We start from the raw sequence: 16,217 nt of genomic DNA, 5'->3' as shown, positions 1-16,217 counted from the left end.
GAGTTACTCAAGCTGGCTGCTGCTGTTGCGCGTCATATGGATCTTGCTCAGGTTGTTCGTCGCTTTCCTCGCCCTTAGTGCATCCTGGCTCCGGTAGGACGGCTGGCTCGAACGTCGACGAAATAGGAGGCCTGCTATTTGGAACCTCGGTAACGGTCACACCATCTGGTAGCCATTTCCTCCCAGGTGCGTAGACTGCCTGCGCTACGGGAATCGTGGGGCTTGAGCTGGCAGAGACGAGGGTTGGCGAGCTGGTGCGTGAGATGGAGTCGTAGTCCAAGTCGTCAGGGTATTCGTGATGCGCGAGGTAGACAATGTCCGCCCAGACGTGCCAGTGCAAACATACAACGTGCGTCAGGCGCCTGACAATATCCTCGTCCGGATCATACTGCTTCGCCGGTGTAGCCGGTGCGCAAACAGCGCCCATGCCGAATGGCGGTGGTGGTAAACGATGGTGGACTGGAGACGCCACGAGCGCATCTTGTAGCTCTAGTGCGGACATACGAAGATGCATCTCGATGCTGGCTATCAGCTTCGGCAGTAACCGTAGACGAGTGCTCTTAGCAAGCTCGTCGAAGGCCGCCGACACCGGCTGAAACTTCTGGCGTAACTTTTGCTCGACCATGGTGAGCAATGTGCTGTCGAAGGGCGGGTAGCGACCTTGGAGAACGAGCAGTACGCGCACAATCTCAACGGCGATATTCTCGACGCGTTCGGCAAAACGTCCTGACATGCCGACCACAGCCGATACTGCGCATTGCAGTAAAGCTTGAGCCTTCAGCAATTCGGTCCTCGAAACCCAAGCAGGCGTTAGCTCCGCAAGGAACTCGCGACAAAGGGCGTGGCAGATGATGCTACGCACGTCCGTGCGAATGACACGCAAGCGCTCATGGTCGAGATAGAACGTCTGCGGGAAACTATGCGCTTCGTTAAATAGAATATCCGCCAGCAGTGCTGACGTTAGTGCGGTAAGCGGAGTTGGCTTGGCCTCTTCCGATCCACGGCTGCCGAGAAGCTCGATCTCGTTTTGCAACCATTGCTGACACCGTGATACGTTGACCTTGCCTGAAGCCACTCTGTGAGCGTTGTACTTTCGTTGGAAGTTGACGGTGTCGTCAATGAGCAGTGGGCGCATGTGCCGGATTTGATGGTTTGCCACATCAAGCTTCATGGCTTCCAGTATCGCGAGTAGCTGCCGGAGGCCGCTTACCAGTTTGTCGTTCCTGCCTTCAAGCGTGCCGCACTCGATGGCAGCTTGCATTGCGTCGACAAGCCCATCGCGCATGGGTGCACAGTGCGCTTTTAGAACCTTGGCCAGCCAGCTACTGAGATCTATGAGATCGCAGACGCCGTTCATGATCTCCTGCATGATTAAGTCTACGTCCAACCGTGCCGCAACACGCTTCTGCTCGTGGTCCGGAACTAGCGTCTGAAGAATATCTCGGACCGTTTCGAACACTTGCCGCAATCGCCGCTGTGTGCCCTGGTGAATGCGGTTCCAGTACGTTTTCTGTGTGGGATCTGAGGACTGTGCCTTCCGCTCCGCCGCAAACCGGTACATGAAAAGCTCTCCTTCAAGTGCCAGCCAGTACTGATCGGCAGCTTGCAGTTTCTCTCGCCCTTTTGATCCATCTAGGTTAGGCCGAAAATGTAACTCGCGGTCAAAGTTGACATCATGACGCAGTTTCGGGTTGTTAATGATTCTTGACATGTCCAGTTCAGCAAGTGACTCGAGTGTAAGCGGTGGTGTTTCCGGTGCAACCTCGTAGTAGAGGGATATGTCGGCACCGTTGGGTTCCATGTTTTGTGTGATGATGCCAAAGATGTCGTACAACATCTTCTCTCGATCAGTTATTGGGAAGTCAAGATCTTGGTGCCGCAGTGGTGAAGGCAATGGTGATGGCGACGGTGTAGAATCACCAGCTGTCGACGGCACAGCGACTTCGGCATCAAATTGGCGGACCACATGCTCTTGTGAATCACAGCGTTCCGGCACGCGGTGCGGGCGTTGCTTCCGAGCCGCGACCGGGCTCCCTTCTCCGTGGCCGAGCGTTTGCTGATGGTATGCATGTGCGCCGCTTGGTGAACATGCTGTCGTTGTCGATGATCTGCGGTTGATTTGCTGATCCGGCGGATTCGACATGTTTTTGGCTGTATGGCAAGAATCAAGCTCAATCGTTCGTGTTGATTGGCGTATTCGCAACCTTCAGTGGAAATACATCCTCTTCTTGCTGTCCGGACAGGAACGACTCATTAAATAACGATGCCTCCGGGAAAGCAAACTTGGCGTGTGCCTAGCACTCGAGTTGGGGAGCGGTCTATGTGAACATCGGCGGTCAGCGATGACTAAGTTCGTACACCCTCCTGCGACGAAAGGCCTAGGGGTATGTCGTATCTTTCTGACAAATACACTGCTGTAGCTGTGTAACAAGTGCTCCGCCCGAAGGCCTGCGAGAAAGAGTCTTGCGATGGGACGCCGTACTCACCTATGATGAACACATCAAGCCGCCGCCAGAAGTCTTGGGATCTCAGCACAACGTAAAGCTTTGCCGACAATGAGGATCGCCTTATACGTGCAGCAAGGAGTTATCGGAGTAAGAAAGGCTTGTTTGACAGGAATGCTGAACACGGCGACAGCCACTTGCGCACAAAGGAAAAGGCCACAGGAAAGAGTGTCTTGCGCGAACACGCCTTGGCAGGAGCCCTTGGAAGCACAGTGAGATCTGCTTTAAAACAAGGTGGGAAAGATGAGGTGAAGTCAGGAAGGAGATCTCCGCATAGTCCGAGGGGTGCGCGAGTTGCAATAATAAACAGACACGCGATGGTAACACTGCACAGCAAGTAAGCATGACCGTTGCAACGGCTATAATCGTTTACCAGCGTTGCGCGGGCCTTTCCTGTTCCAACGCTGCTGCAGTCAGTAAAGGGGACAGAAAGCTTCAGGCCCTACCGCTGTTCATAATCCTATCCCATGCAGCTCCCGTAATGTGGTAAGAATCTGGTTAAGCTTGGGCTTTGCTCCTGGAACGTGCAGGAGCACCGGCAGCGTGCGGCAACCCCTTCAGAGTTTGCTCCGCGTCGCAACAGTAGCGCACCGGGAGAAGATGCGAGGCGACCAACTGACGAAGATTATGGGCAGGAAACCGACGTTGAGTGAGTGTGCGGCGAGCCAGTGAAGGACGGAGATGGGAACAGTCGAGAGGATAGGTGACGAAGTGTGCACGGAGCAAAGTGCATTCCTCGGAGTTACTTCCGGATGCGGGCCGTCCAGAACCCCGAAAAAATTCTATATATATACAACCACCGTAGTTCAGCCCTGTCGCGTGGTGTATCAACTTCCCAAGTGTTCACAGCGCTGCGCGGGACCGTCCGTCTCAGCCTGCCGAAGGCGCACAATTGCAATGACTTAACGAAGCTAGTCGAGTTGATACACACTGAGGGGACCAGACTGTTCAATTCCAAGTCAGGAGTTTGCAGGGGATTATGTGTGTCTTAGACATATGAGGCTCGCGTTGAGCGAAGTGATCCTGTCCAACGCCCCCGCTGATCCTAAAAAGCAAGCTATATCACTCTCAGGCTCAGTTAGCCGACCATCTCTGTATGCAGTTGTTCGCTCGCCAGATCTGCTCCGTCCACTTGCTGATCTCTCCGAGCTGGCCCCTGCCGCATGCTTGCAGATGTTGCGGTCTGGTGTCCGTTCGGGCTCTGTGGCCTGCTGTCAGGCCGTGTCATCCAGCCTCGGACTCCGCCGATGAGCCCCATTGCATATCCAGCAGCAAAATCCATGGTGGTATTCCTCGAATCACTGGGTAACGAGCTGTTGCTGCGGCCCCTGTTAAGGGAAGACGAGCTCCTTGAGCCGTTACGGCGGCTCGAACCAATAAGCTGCGTAGTATTCTGCGGACTTGTAGGCCTACTTGGCTGCCAGAACTGTTGGAAGTCCTTGCTTAGCTCTCGCCCGGTAGTGGTCCAGTTGTTCTGGATCGCATTCCGAATCTCTGCAACGTGTCGTTTGAGATCCAGCTCGTTCTTCTTCAGCCAAGAGATATTGAGCTCCTGGCGCTTTGTGCCGCGCTTGAGCTGCCTCGACACGTACTGCTCATAGTCACGGATGATCTTCGTAATAATTCCGGTAGTGGATACGCCTTCGGTGCGCTCCGTGACCAGGAACATACCACGCTCCTTGATAGGCTTGTAGATGTCGTCGCCTTCGCTCGCTCCATATGGAAGGTCGTCGTGAGCAACATAGTCGATCTTGTTCTTCTCCAGAAAGGGCATGGTAATAACCCACGGACAGTCCTCAATCACTTCGTCAACCCACCGACAGTGTCTGAGCGACTCTGCCCGCTCGACGGCCGACATGACCGTGAGACCCTTCCGCTTGTGCGTCTCAGCATCGCCCGTAACTCCGACTATGAGATACGTATCCGGGAAAGCGGTCTTTGCTTGTTGCAGGACACGCATATGGCCTAGGTGGAACATGTCAAAGACACCGTCCGCATACACCCGCACCTGTCTTCCCTTGGGAGGTGGGTTTGTCTTGTAACCTACAGGGTCTACAGAGCCTGCAGGTGGTGGAGGAGCCATCCTCATCTTGCCAGCTTCGCCATTCTCGCCGCTACCTTCCGCCGCGCCGTTGACAGGCATCTCCGCTACAGCCGTCTTCCTTGAAGGGTCCCTCCGCTCCTTCGCGGTATCGTAATGACTGTTCCCGGGCGCGCCTTCACGTTTCGCTGTGCGGATGCGCTTTGCAGGCGAACTGTCCTTCGCATCTTGCGTCGCACTGTCCGGAGCACCTTCGTCCTCTTCCGCGCGAGAGTCGGCCTGAGTGGCATTACCTCCCCTCTTACGTTTCGGAACCATTCTTATTTACGACTGCTTGCCTGTGAAGTTGGTACGTGATTTCCATGATGAATGTTGCGCGCAAGGAAGTGATTTGATGCCTAAGGTTGCAAATTCTTGCCTGGGGGCACGCAGCGATGAACCACATCCGGGATGATGGGAAGGAAAGCCATAATCTCTAAATGCGGGTGAAGGATTGTCAAGGAAATCGTAAAGAGCGCTCGCTTAATGAGAAGACTACATGCATCATCAGACTAGTACCATGTCATCCCAAGCTAGCCTCCGTATGCGCCAAACCCGCTATGTCATGCAAGACAGTTAGATGCCCACTTCACTCCATGACTTGTCCGCTTGGGTTGTCTGTACATAATAGCTGGCCAACTTCAAGATCGCTTAACGGTGCTGGTCGGATTTCAGAACAGGGGTCCAGCGTAAGGGCGAGGGTGAGCGCGTAAAGGGTATCATTCGCTGATCTGTCTGTCCCGCAACGCCTGTGCTCTGTGCCTACTTCTTAGGCTCAGAACCGCTCATGCCTTCGAGAACCGCTTTCGTATCGGCCGTGTCGATTGGTGCAGACATCTTGGGCTCATCAGGGGTCGCGTCTGATGACGGTGGCGGAGCGTGGGCCGATCGCGCCGCTTCCGGCGACTGCTGTACCTCTCTGACCGTTTCAGTGGGCTCAGAGCTGTGATTCTGATGCCCTTCATGCGGGCCTGGGCCCGGCGTCTCCTCCCTCGAACTTCGAGTCGCGGCCACCCCGTTAACTTCAGTCTTCGGGCCTTCTCCTTGAGCGGCTGACTGTCCTTTCCTGACCTGCTCCTCAAGGTCTTTGTCTTCGAGTTCTTCTGCTTCACCCCTATCCTCCATATCAACATCGCCATCATCGTCATGGCCGCCACCGGTCGCGGCCTCAGAGCCATTACCCAGCAGAATTATGCGGTTGCCGAGTGCACCTCTACCGACTCCGCGCGTACGCTGATCCATGTCCATGTCGTAGTCATCCGAGGAGTCATCGAACGCGTGATGTCTGCCCGGTCCCCTAAACTCGGCTAGGAGACGGTCAGCAGGTGCGTTATTACGTCGCCGGCCGGCAGCACCTTCTCTCGACAGTACGGACCGTATGGCCCCAGCATTTGGAAAGGTGCGTGCTCCAAAAAGGGTTAAGACTTGCCGTACTCTGGAGGTGCGCATGGCCCGTCCCCATTTGCCACCCTTTCGGCAATCATGTTGTACCACTCCTCCTTCGTCTTGCCCTGGAGCAAGCCGACGATGACCATAGTCATGTTGTCGCAGCCGACACCGCCGGTCTCGCTGTTGCTGGCTAGACAGTTGTCCATCATGTTTTCGCAAATTGCAGGTAATTCTTGCTTTGCAGCGATGCCTCTACGCACGAACTCGACGACTGCTTGCGATGATTGACAGTCCCAAATGCCTGTATCTGTCAGTGCGGGCTCAATGGAGTCTTCGGGTAGGTACTCACCGTCGCAGGCGAGAACAACGAACTCATCATCCTCGCTAATCTCGTGAACCGTCACCTCTGGAAAAGCAGTGACGATTTGCTGCTCCGGTGGCAAATCCGCACTCTTCTTAAACTCGAAGTCGCCGATTGCTCGGCTTAATGCAAGATTGCCATTCACCCGACCAAAGTCCACAAATCCGCCAGCTGCGCAGATCCGAGCCTTTTCGCCCTCGTTCTGTGGCTTATGATCGAACGACAGTGGCTTGGCGCGGCCTTTGATGCCGAGGACGGTCCTTGAGTCGCCAGAATTGCCCTACCAACATCAGTACTGCATCTAGCATGATGTGAAGCCGCTCTGAGCCCACCACATAGATCTTGTCGCTGGTAATGATGCCAACTGTGGCTGTGCAGCCGGAGACCTCTTCTTCGTACTTCGGATCTGGTCACATAGGTTGGTCAGCACGTCGCTACCAGTAACGCACGCTACGGAGTGCCACATACCGCTAAGTATAGCCCGGTCTATCGCCAGGAAGCCGTCCTTTAGCGCCTGCTCAAAGTCCTTGTTCTTGAATGCCTCCTGCTTCGCAATGATGTTATGCAAATGCTCGCCTGTATAGAGTGCAACTTTGTCTCCTCCATGTCCGTCGTATACACCGAAGTACGATATTCGTACATCCGCATCCGCTGCTTTCTGCTCACCATCTGGTGACAGGGTTTGTAGGTCGAGAATGGTGGCGTGGGCATCCTCCATGTTTATCCGCCAGCCTTGCATGGCGCTGACGCCGAAAACGACGCGGTCATCCTGGCCTTCATCGGATTTCTAGGACGAAGTCGTGTCAGTATATACCTCCTTCGCGTGAAGCATACATCGCGCGTCATGCTTCGGCATCTTCCAACGTCTTTGCAATATACGCTGTGGATGCCATGCTAGAGTAGTACTGCGTACCTTGTCCACCACTGGCTCCGACAGCGTCTGACCCATACTTCTCAGCTAGCACGACAGGCCAAGAGCGTGTGTCGGCGTTCGACTGACAGCAGCGATATGCGGATTTCGAACAGGTGGGGTTTGATTAGCGCAGTAGATTATGTACTCGCAAAGAATCCGATTGCTTCAGATTGCGGCAGTGATGAATGAGTTTTTGAGTCAAACGTGTAGTTGCACAGGTGTCTTGAGGGTCCTCAAGCGGTATACCGGCCAAAAGCGTGGTGATGTCGCGTGTGCGGCGTATCTGAGCACTTGAAGTTTGAGAGTAGAAATGACGTCCGCATCGAGACCGACGCCTCCACAAAGAGACCCGCGCGGCAACAGCCGTCTCTCCTGTCGTTTACGATTACTGCGCATGTTAACATACAATACGACGGCGTGCAGTCCCATATGCACCGAATCAAGCGGCGCTCAAACGTACGACGTTCAGTATGTAGCACATGCCTGTAGATCTGGGTGTGGATAATGCCAGTCATATATGATGTGGATGCCACTCAGAGCCAACTAGCCAGAGGACTTCGCTGATGAGGCGTACTCTTTACTACCGAACTCGCAAAGTCAGAGCTTGCTGGTGGTGGACATATGTATTGGATGAACCTCCTGCCGTACCCGACTGCTGACGTTGCTCGTTCCGGGTATCAATAAGCCATTCACCCATTGTACTGCGGACCAAGTCCCTTTGTCCGGGACATCCATGGCTCAAAGAGATCCGGCGGTAGCTCAAACATAAGAGTCACAGTCGTAACATACCGCCAATTGCAGGCAAATACTTTTATCGTGTGAAGCAGCCTGAACCTGACAACCCCCAAGACAGTACTACATCTGATAGCTTTATTCAAGCTCAGACATACCCAAGATGAAGGTCACTCTACTGTCCATACTAGCAGCTACAGCGCTGGCAACATCCGACCACGACGCATGTGCGGCGAAGAATCAAAACGCGGTACAGGCTATCGCACAGTTCTGCTCCAACCCTGGCGGCTTCATGGTACCTTCTGATTACGCCACAGCTGGTGCCCACGTCGGACAAGGAGGGTGCCATGACGTTAAGCTGTCGATAACGGGCTCTACTTGCAACCCTGCTCAATGGGTACCCCAAGAGTACTGCATCTCCCAGTTCGAAAACATGTGTGCGAAAGGAACCACGACTGGGGATTCGCCGGCGAGATGGTATGGAAATGGTGACAACCACTGCCAGAACTGGAACTTCGTTGTTGGCGGGAACAGCGGATGGTGTTTTTGATTCACTCAGTGCAGTTGCAATTGCTTGTTATTTTGCATTCTTTCGCGCGCGTCTCTCTCTTTCTATTGCATTGTTTAGCGTCTATCGTAGATCAAACCGTCTGAGAGTGTTGCGCAGGACCTCAGAACTTGCCGCAAGGCTCCGTCTTATGATTCATCGACGCAGAACGTACGAAACTCCTCCCATGCCTTCTCTAGGTCATCGTTGACAATAATCTGGTCGTGCACGCCTGTCGTCTTCGAGTACTCGATTTCCTTTGCTGCCTGCTTCAATCGCTTCTGGATTGCTTCCTCCTTATCTGTACCGCGTCCGCGCAATCGCTTCTCAAGAATCTCGACCGACGGCGGCTGTAGGAACAGATAGCGGGCATTGAGATCTGTCTTCTTCACCTGCTTGACACCCTGAAATATACATTTAGCATTTGCGATGCTTCATGACGGTGCAACGCGACATGGACACACCTCCATTTCAATATCCAGGATGCAAGTCTGACCCTTCTCCGCAACACTCTTGACAGCCTGCACGCTTGTGCCATAAAGATTACCGCTGAATTCAGCATGCTCGATGAAGCCATTCTCATCGATCAGCTTCAAGAATGCATCCCTCGTGACGAAGTTGTATGCCACACCGTCCTCCTCGCCAGGTCGGGGCTGTCGGGTTGTGTGGGAGACTGAAAACCCGAAGCGGCCTGGATACTGTTCGAATAACCGTTTGAGCAGCGTCGACTTGCCAGACCCAGAAGGCCCGGAGACAACGATCGGTCGCGGTTTCAGGTTTGCTGTCAGGGACAGCTTTCAGCCACTTGTCGGGTAAACGATGTGTCTATAATAAACGTACAAGCTGGAGCCATAGTGGAGACGCAACGGTAACGGAGCTTGATTGACTGGGGTAGGATTTGTATTACAGAAGTGAGGGTCGTCAAACAGTCAAGTCGACGACACAGCATGTGCGCTTAAGCCATTGCGCCAAGTCGCCAACATGAATGGTGAGGGTATGGCGGTGTGGAGCTTGTGAAGACGCGCTTGCTCTCGAGAAGCGTGGCCTTGGCAGGGCATCGTGCAGCACCACCGAGGGCATTCATCCACTATCGCGATCACTCCGACGACCTACCACTCCGACAGTCTATCGCCAATCTGGAGCGGCATCAAGCGCGTAGTCGATGAACCATGTCTGCCTCCGCAAAGTCTGCGCTGACCACGTGATCTTAACCTGGATTGGCGTAATACCTTACGCGCTGCGATCGAGTATGCTTTTGGGTACACATAAAGGCTCCAGGCTGCGAGGCCCACATCATGCGGTCCCTTCGCCCGCGGGGCTTTCACCAACACACATTGCCGAGCTGTGGTACCACTCAGATGTGCGCGGCCGCGACAGTCTCGTTGCGCGTTGTCCAGCTCGTCATCGCTCTAGCGCGCGATGATCTCAGACTGTCTAGATACGACTTACACAGATCTCTGGACACCCTTGCCGGTGCGCGAGTCGAGAGCGAAAGCCGGAAGAAGTCATAGTCACACCACTGACATTTGTGCACCAGCTTTGAGCGAAGAAGACAACGTATATGCGCGCCTGCGGAGTCTAAGATGGTATCATAATGCCATGACCAGTACACTTCCCACGCCATTCTTGCGTTGTATATGTTCGCGGTCGCCCGCGGCGTCCCATCCGGCGTGACAAATATGGCACTCTCGCTGCTGGCATCCGCGACATGCTCAACTGCGGTGTACCATTGAAGATGTCTTTGTTTAGGATCGAGCACATTGAAGCCTTCCGTCAAGCGAGCTTTGAGCCAACCAAAAGGTCTGCAACTCAAATTGCCCGAGAGCGTTCCGCAGAGCGACGATCAACACACACGCCTTCTTAGCTGCGACAACAGTCTCTACTACCTGGCACGACTCGTCACGCTGCATCGCACGGACGATCGCGACCGACCAAATGGCTTACCATCAGGCCGAGCCTTCGGCCTTTCAGCTCGCCCAAGGAACCTCGCGGCGGAGTATCTTGTCACCGCAACGATCGCTCAACAGCCATGATAAATTCAATCACTTCGTCGCTGTACCTCCTCTGTATGCACAAGCGCGATAATATAGCTTGGTAAGTACCGAACCTCCTCCGCTTAGGTGCTTGGGTCAACAAAGACTTAGAACGCATGTTAGCCGGCACCTCTGCGTCTAGCACTATTCCTTTGGTCAATCTGGAAACACCAACGCACTAGATCATCATGCTATCGCCGTCTGACACACAGATACATGTTGCCGACGCTTTGCTGTTTGTTATGTCCCTCATCCAATCGTCTCGGGTCATGAAAAGCGAGGCTTGCGGACTGTCTGGCTTTGTCTACGCTGTTTCCGGCAAGCGGCCTGACTTCTTGGACACAGTCTCGTATACTCGTTAGCATGTCAGAACTCGATCTAGTAAGTCTGCAACATTTTCACAATGTCTATTTAGGTGTGCCACCCGCACTTTATTGGAATGTCACACAGCAGTGGTCGCTGGAGTGTATATCTTCCAACAACCGCTACGGTTGTGGCTTCCTTCTGCACAAGTGTCGACACGGGACTCGATTCAGCATGAAGTTCTTACCTGTTGTTGCTGGTCTCGAGCTCATTGCGCAAGTCACTTTGGCTGTCCCCGGTATCCGCATCCCAAGCGTACGAGAGGCGGCAGAAACGCTGCAGAAGCGGCAATCGAGCATAATCGTCACCACTGGCGCGAATGGAACGAGCGTACAGCCACGACTTGAGATTCGGCAAATGATGGCCAATGCTCCGAACCAATGGACGCTTTTCATTTTAGCAATGCAAGCGTTTCAGGCCCGGAGTCAAAGCGATGCTGGTTCATACTACCAGATTGCCGGTATACACGGTGTGCCTCGCCAGAACTACAACGGCGTAGGTCAGTGCAGCACCTGTGGCGATGCTGACGGCTACTGCACTCACGACTCTGTCCTCTTTCCAGGATGGCACCGCGCATACCTCGCTTTGTTCGAGCAACAGCTTCTCAGCGTGGCAAATCAAATTGCGGCGTCCTATCCGGCTTCCCAACAAGCCACTATGGTGGCAGCAGCCGCGAAGTTGCGACTACCGTACTGGGACTGGGCAGCAGAGCCTCGTGCGAATTATCCTACCTTGGCTTCAAGCATCAGTAATAAGTACGTAACGGTCAACGGGCCGAAGGGTTCGACAACGATCAACAACCCGCTCTTCCGGCATGATTTTCAGGATACGAGTGGGATGGTCTACTCACCATTCAACGGCTGGCCTGTGACCTTGAGGTCCCCAAACAGCAACGCCGCATCCGCGAGCAGCCAGGAAAACCAGGTCATCTCTGCGTTTGACAGCATTCGGCCTAGCATGCAGGATCAAGTTTACCAGCTGTTCAGCACGTGTTCCGACTTCGAATTCTTCAGTAACGACGACGCCGGATCGAGCTCCACCTCATGCTCTAACAGTTTGGAAGGCATTCACAACACAATACACGTCACTGCTGGTGGTTCGGGTTCAAGCACGGTATTTGGAGGCCACATGACTTACCTTGCCGTTGCCGCCTTTGACCCCATCTTCTGGCTACACCACTGCAACGTGGACAGACTTTTCGCCATGTGGCAGGCCTTGCATCCGAACTCATACGGCGCATCGCAGCCCGCTCCTCACGACACCTGGACAATCAAGGCAGGATCGACCCAGGGCGCTGATTCCCCGCTGACGCCCTTCTACAAAGACACCAACGGCAACTTTTGGACCACCAACCAAGTCAGACACTGGGACCAGGCTTTCCACTACACCTACCCCGAGTTCTCGAACAGTGACGGAAGCTCGACAGCTATTGCTAGCTATATCAACCAACTCTACGGTCCTAGCGCGACCGCGACCGCGGGCTCTTCCAAGCGCACTTCCGTGCCCGAGCCGGCGGGCATGCTGCGCAACACATTCCAGGCAGCTCCCGCTGCGTACCGTCTGCAGGCACGGCAAGAAACGCCCACCAAGGCGCAAAATGGCAGCCTGTACCAGTATGTCGCCAACATCCATTCTCCGCGCTATGCGCTCAATGGTTCTTACAATATCTACCTTTTTGACGGGAATCCGGCAAGCGAGGTCCCAACGTCATGGATCTCTGATGTAAACCTCATCGGTCCCATGGGCGTTCTCTCCCAGCCCGGCATGACCAGCAAGGAGCTTGTTGCCGCAGGCTCAATCCCACTTACGCGCACCTTGACGAACAAAGTCAATCAAGGCGTGCTGGCGTCTCTGTCAGAAGCGGACGTCGTGCCCTATCTGCAGTACAGTCTGATTTGGCGCGTTGCGGGACCCAATGGTACTCAGGTCGATCCTGCCACGATACCCCAGTTTGATATCGCTGTGTATGCCTCAACGGCTAGCCCACCAAGCGAGTTCGGCCTGCCGCAATGGTCAAGGTTCATACCTCTGGTCGATGTCACGCAAGGCAAGGCAGGTGGTGCAAACATCACCACTGCGAATGGCACGGTGGTGAGACGGGCCTCACTGGCGTAACGTTGTGTGTCCGGTGTTTGATGGAAGGTAAATGTATTCGCAAGCACCTGCACTGGGTGTGTATGTTCGCTTGATGATTGGACGCATGGTCGAAGGTCTTTGTTAGACGCTGCCGTCCGGTGCGAGCGAGGCCCGTAATGTACTTAACACCACCAATGCAACCTGTTCCAGATCATGCCATCGAGTGACTGTACGTTGAGATTACTTCGCCTGTCTAGCTTTAGACACGCTTTCGGTCCGCCTGCGTGGTGTATGGCACTCTACGGACTTTACATCTCCACAGCCTTCTTGGCCATCTCAAGGGCGCCCTCGAACGTAGCGTTGCCGCCGATGAAGCCACTAGCGTGAACGAAAATGCAGCCCGGCACTCCGCTGACTCTACTCAGCTCCTCGTCTCGCACGCCTCGCCATGCTTCGGGCAGACCTTTCCTGTTCTCGAAACTGCCCGGGTCAAGACTTACAGCTCGTATCCTCCATTTACTGCCTGGCTCACCGTTTTCAGCAAATAACGCGTAGAGTACCTGGCCTTCTGCATCACTTTCTGACTCCAGCGCGTAGAGGTGGTCAGACCAGGGTACGCCTTCTGACCGGTACGGAATCACGATGATGCGCCCCTTAGCTTCGTACTTGGTTCGCTCAGAGAACGCTTGCTTGACGACAGCGCGCGCCGGAAGCCATGAAGCGAACCTATCATCGATTTCTAGGCTGAACTGCTCGCCAACAAAGGCGCTGGCGCGCAGAAAGCGAGCATCCTCCCCATCTTGCGATTTGCCCGACTGGGCCGTTGGAGCGCCGCTGGTAGTGGTTCCGTTTGCAGTGGGACCCTCTGCCCCTTCTCTCGCAGATGGAGCGTAGTTGTATCTGTTCACCACGCTAGCGATGCTGAAGCCTTTGTCGGAGAACTTCTTCTCGATGCCCGCTTTCCGCAGGGCAGTTGGGTCGTACACAGAGATACCGTTGTCATTGGCGTCGAAGGCTTCCACGAAGTCATCGTATATCTTCTGATAGAGCAGCTCGCAGTCTGGACTTTGTGCATCAAGTTGAGTCACGACGCTGATGATCTGCTTGCCGTAATGCATCCACACAAGGCCGGCACTTGACAGCTTCGTCTGTTTGCCAGGAAAGGTGGCGTTGAACTCGCGCTGATGGTGGTCGTAGCGCAGAAGGTCGTCATCATGCACTCCGCCTACATCCACGACGATTGTGCAGGTTTTAAGAAGGTCAGGGTCGCGTGTCCGGACGAGCGTGGCGTGTCTGTAATCAGGCAAGAGCTTGAGCAAGAATACTGCGAGGGCCTCGTCCGCATGAAAATGGCCATTGTGAGTGCCGATGACAGGTGCCTCGCTTCCATTTGCCATCTTCATTCGTTTCGCTTCTGGCTCTGTCATGTGTCGTTTCCCAGACAGTGATATACTCGGGCCCTTGGGATGACCGCTAGTTGGGAGACAAGTTCTTGTTATGTTACACGTGACATATGACTTTGACCTGACGGAGCAAGCAAACCTCGGACGGGATGTGAGGACTGGTCTTGTAATCGTCCGAAGCACTTTGCTGAAGGTGGTTTGCATGCCTTGCACGAAGTATTCTACTGCGGAAGTAGCTATGATTCTCAATTTTCCGCCTTAGGCAGAAACAGACCTCACGGTTATGTGTGGACTACAGAAGCAAGGTCAGACAGGGTAAGGGAACGAGACTCCATGAGGTGGTAGTGGAAAAGGCTTCTGAAGGTTTAAACGGTTTGGAATGCTTCCATACACTTCTCTGATGCGAACTAAGAACTTGTAACCCACCATGGTCGGCAACCATCTGCTGTCACATCCCTAGTCGCTCGAGTCTCCGCTTGTAGCTTGCTGAAGCAGATGTGCACCTTGTATGTAGACCGCAGCATCCGCAGGCAGAGGAGCAGCATCCATCATCTCCCTCGCCTCAGCAGTCCGTCTAAATTCCCGCATGAGTGCATGGAGCGTGTCGCGACTGGGGACATCCTCAGCGAACTCATCCTCGTACATTCGTTGGAAGTCACGGATGCATCCCGCCAACACGAGGTCTGAAGACGGACTGCCCGCCCTCTCATCAGCCCTGTAGAGCTCGCCGACTCCGAAGCTCCCGAAGTAGATGAAGTCAGACGTCTGCTCTCTGATACAGTATAGCGGCACCTCCGTCTTCACGGAATGCGGTTCGAAGAACATCGCGTTGCCGAAGTCCGTGATGACAATGTCGAAGCCGTGAACATGCCGCGCAGGCTTGACAAGAATATTGCCGAGGTGGAGATCTTGGTGAGCGATACCCGGCCAGCCTTTCTGCGGCCGCAGGGACCCTGGCAGGGCGAAGGTATCAGTTGCGATGCCGAAGTACAGGTACATTAAGGCGTTCGTGACTTGCAGGCAGATATGCCAGATCGCAGGGGTCGTAATTGCGTGCGGGTAGTGAAGCGTGAGGTTCGACAGGTCGCCTCCGCTTGCCCACGGCGTTGTGAACCACAGCGTCCTGCCGTCGACGTAACAGTCGAGGATTTGCGCGATGCCACAATGGCTACCCGGCAAAGCGCTGAGTACCTTGATCTCGGTCTTGAGACTGACGGACGAGGCATTGTAGTCCTTGGCGTACTTCACAACGACAAGTGGATTTGCAGACCTGCAACGTCGGTCACCAGGGTTCGCTGCGTTAGAAACACTGCTCCTGTCATTAGCGACCTTCCTCTGCGCCAAGTATACCTTCCCGAACACACCTGCTCCAAGTAGCCCTAACTCATTGTGGCTTTGCTGAAAGTGTGCACGCGCTAGCGCCACAAAGTCAACGGTCTGTTCGCTGGTGGTTGTCGCCATCTGTGTTGCGCAGGGATGAAATGCCAGATCCAGATTGACGGTAAGGAGCAGCATGGCACAAGACTATATGCTCTGAGTTGCTGGATAATGGCATTGTCGTAACTCCGGAGCTGTCAAAGCCCAGCTTCACAACAAAGCATTACGTTTCCACTCGAGGGATCAAATGCCATTGTGTAAGTATGAGCGGCAACGCGCCGGTCACGCGATGGCGAGCGGGTTCGACCAAGTATCTGATGGCTATGGTCAGGTACGGTGACTCGACTGAATCGCTGAGTGTTGCATGCACTTGCGTGTATGTGCTGTGCTCCACTTGGGCTGTATCGGCTGGAATATGATAAACCGCATCTAGTACAAG

The 16,217-nt window shown here is 54.3% G+C and overlaps 8 protein-coding genes across 8 annotated transcripts; 2 read left to right on the top strand and 6 right to left on the bottom strand.

The window, feature by feature from the left end:
* Positions 1–7: 7 nt before the first annotated feature.
* BAUCODRAFT_68916 (uncharacterized protein) lies at positions 8–1,801 on the bottom strand (the record flags this gene model as incomplete). Its single annotated transcript, XM_007677282.1, has 1 exon — positions 8–1,801. One exon carries the CDS (start codon positions 1,799–1,801, stop codon positions 8–10), a length of 1,794 nt encoding a protein of 597 aa, XP_007675472.1.
* Positions 1,802–3,699: 1,898 nt separating this feature from the next.
* On the bottom strand, positions 3,700–4,617 carry BAUCODRAFT_40416 (uncharacterized protein; the record flags this gene model as incomplete). The annotated part of the gene is made up of 1 exon (XM_007677138.1): positions 3,700–4,617. A coding segment is annotated over one exon (918 nt), but the record flags the coding sequence as incomplete, so codon positions are not given.
* A 1,265-nt stretch (positions 4,618–5,882) lies between these two features.
* BAUCODRAFT_453602 (uncharacterized protein) lies at positions 5,883–7,381 on the bottom strand. The gene is made up of 5 exons (XM_007677654.1): positions 7,248–7,381; positions 6,803–7,121; positions 6,667–6,740; positions 6,323–6,614; positions 5,883–6,274 (listed from the first exon to the last, which is right to left on the bottom strand). Exons 1-5 carry the CDS (start codon positions 7,281–7,283, stop codon positions 6,003–6,005), a joined length of 993 nt encoding a protein of 330 aa, XP_007675844.1. The 5' UTR covers positions 7,284–7,381; the 3' UTR covers positions 5,883–6,002.
* Positions 7,382–8,501: 1,120 nt separating this feature from the next.
* Positions 8,502–9,530, bottom strand: BAUCODRAFT_33198 (uncharacterized protein). Its single transcript, XM_007677081.1, has 3 exons — positions 9,367–9,530; positions 8,991–9,307; positions 8,502–8,930 (listed from the first exon to the last, which is right to left on the bottom strand). The coding sequence occupies exons 1-3, from the start codon at positions 9,377–9,379 to the stop codon at positions 8,676–8,678; spliced, it is 585 nt and encodes a 194-aa protein (XP_007675271.1). The 5' UTR covers positions 9,380–9,530; the 3' UTR covers positions 8,502–8,675.
* A 291-nt stretch (positions 9,531–9,821) lies between these two features.
* On the top strand, positions 9,822–10,200 carry BAUCODRAFT_121925 (uncharacterized protein; the record flags this gene model as incomplete). The annotated part of the gene is made up of 2 exons (XM_007677653.1): positions 9,822–9,999; positions 10,064–10,200. 2 exons carry the CDS (start codon positions 9,822–9,824, stop codon positions 10,198–10,200), a joined length of 315 nt encoding a protein of 104 aa, XP_007675843.1.
* Positions 10,201–11,096: 896 nt separating this feature from the next.
* Positions 11,097–13,037, top strand: BAUCODRAFT_68232 (uncharacterized protein; the record flags this gene model as incomplete). Its single annotated transcript, XM_007677224.1, has 1 exon — positions 11,097–13,037. The coding sequence occupies one exon, from the start codon at positions 11,097–11,099 to the stop codon at positions 13,035–13,037; it is 1,941 nt and encodes a 646-aa protein (XP_007675414.1).
* Positions 13,038–13,306: 269 nt separating this feature from the next.
* Positions 13,307–14,425, bottom strand: BAUCODRAFT_68098 (uncharacterized protein; the record flags this gene model as incomplete). The annotated part of the gene is made up of 1 exon (XM_007677211.1): positions 13,307–14,425. The coding sequence occupies one exon, from the start codon at positions 14,423–14,425 to the stop codon at positions 13,307–13,309; it is 1,119 nt and encodes a 372-aa protein (XP_007675401.1).
* Positions 14,426–14,745: 320 nt separating this feature from the next.
* On the bottom strand, positions 14,746–16,036 carry BAUCODRAFT_453410 (uncharacterized protein). The gene has a single exon (XM_007677652.1). It carries the CDS (start codon positions 15,914–15,916, stop codon positions 14,858–14,860), a length of 1,059 nt encoding a protein of 352 aa, XP_007675842.1. The 5' UTR covers positions 15,917–16,036; the 3' UTR covers positions 14,746–14,857.
* Between the last annotated feature and the right edge of the window lie 181 nt (positions 16,037–16,217).

The sequence above is a fragment of the Baudoinia panamericana genome, assembly GCF_000338955.1.
Source record: "Baudoinia panamericana UAMH 10762 unplaced genomic scaffold BAUCOscaffold_5, whole genome shotgun sequence".
NCBI lineage: Eukaryota > Fungi > Ascomycota > Dothideomycetes > Mycosphaerellales > Teratosphaeriaceae > Baudoinia > Baudoinia panamericana.
The sequence above is the reverse complement of the archived record's forward strand: the minus strand, read 5'-3'. Positions and strand labels throughout refer to the sequence as shown.

Bases quoted from the DNA above. Each gene is read 5' to 3' on its own strand.
- BAUCODRAFT_453602 (XM_007677654.1), bottom strand. From the start codon at position 7,283: ATGGGTCAGACGCTGTCGGAGCCAGTGGTGGACAAG. The intron at 6,741-6,802 runs GTATGTGGCACT...CTATGTGACCAG, and splicing joins AGACCGGGCTATACTTAGCG to ATCCGAAGTACGAAGAAGAG. The intron at 6,615-6,666 runs GTGGGCTCAGAG...TGATGTTGGTAG, and splicing joins CCAGCGACAAGATCTATGTG to GGCAATTCTGGCGACTCAAG.
- BAUCODRAFT_33198 (XM_007677081.1), bottom strand. The intron at 8,931-8,990 runs GTGTGTCCATGT...TGTATATTTCAG, and splicing joins TCCTGGATATTGAAATGGAG to GGTGTCAAGCAGGTGAAGAA.
- BAUCODRAFT_453410 (XM_007677652.1), bottom strand. From the start codon at position 15,916: ATGCTGCTCCTTACCGTCAATCTGGATCTGGCATTTCATCCCTGCGCA.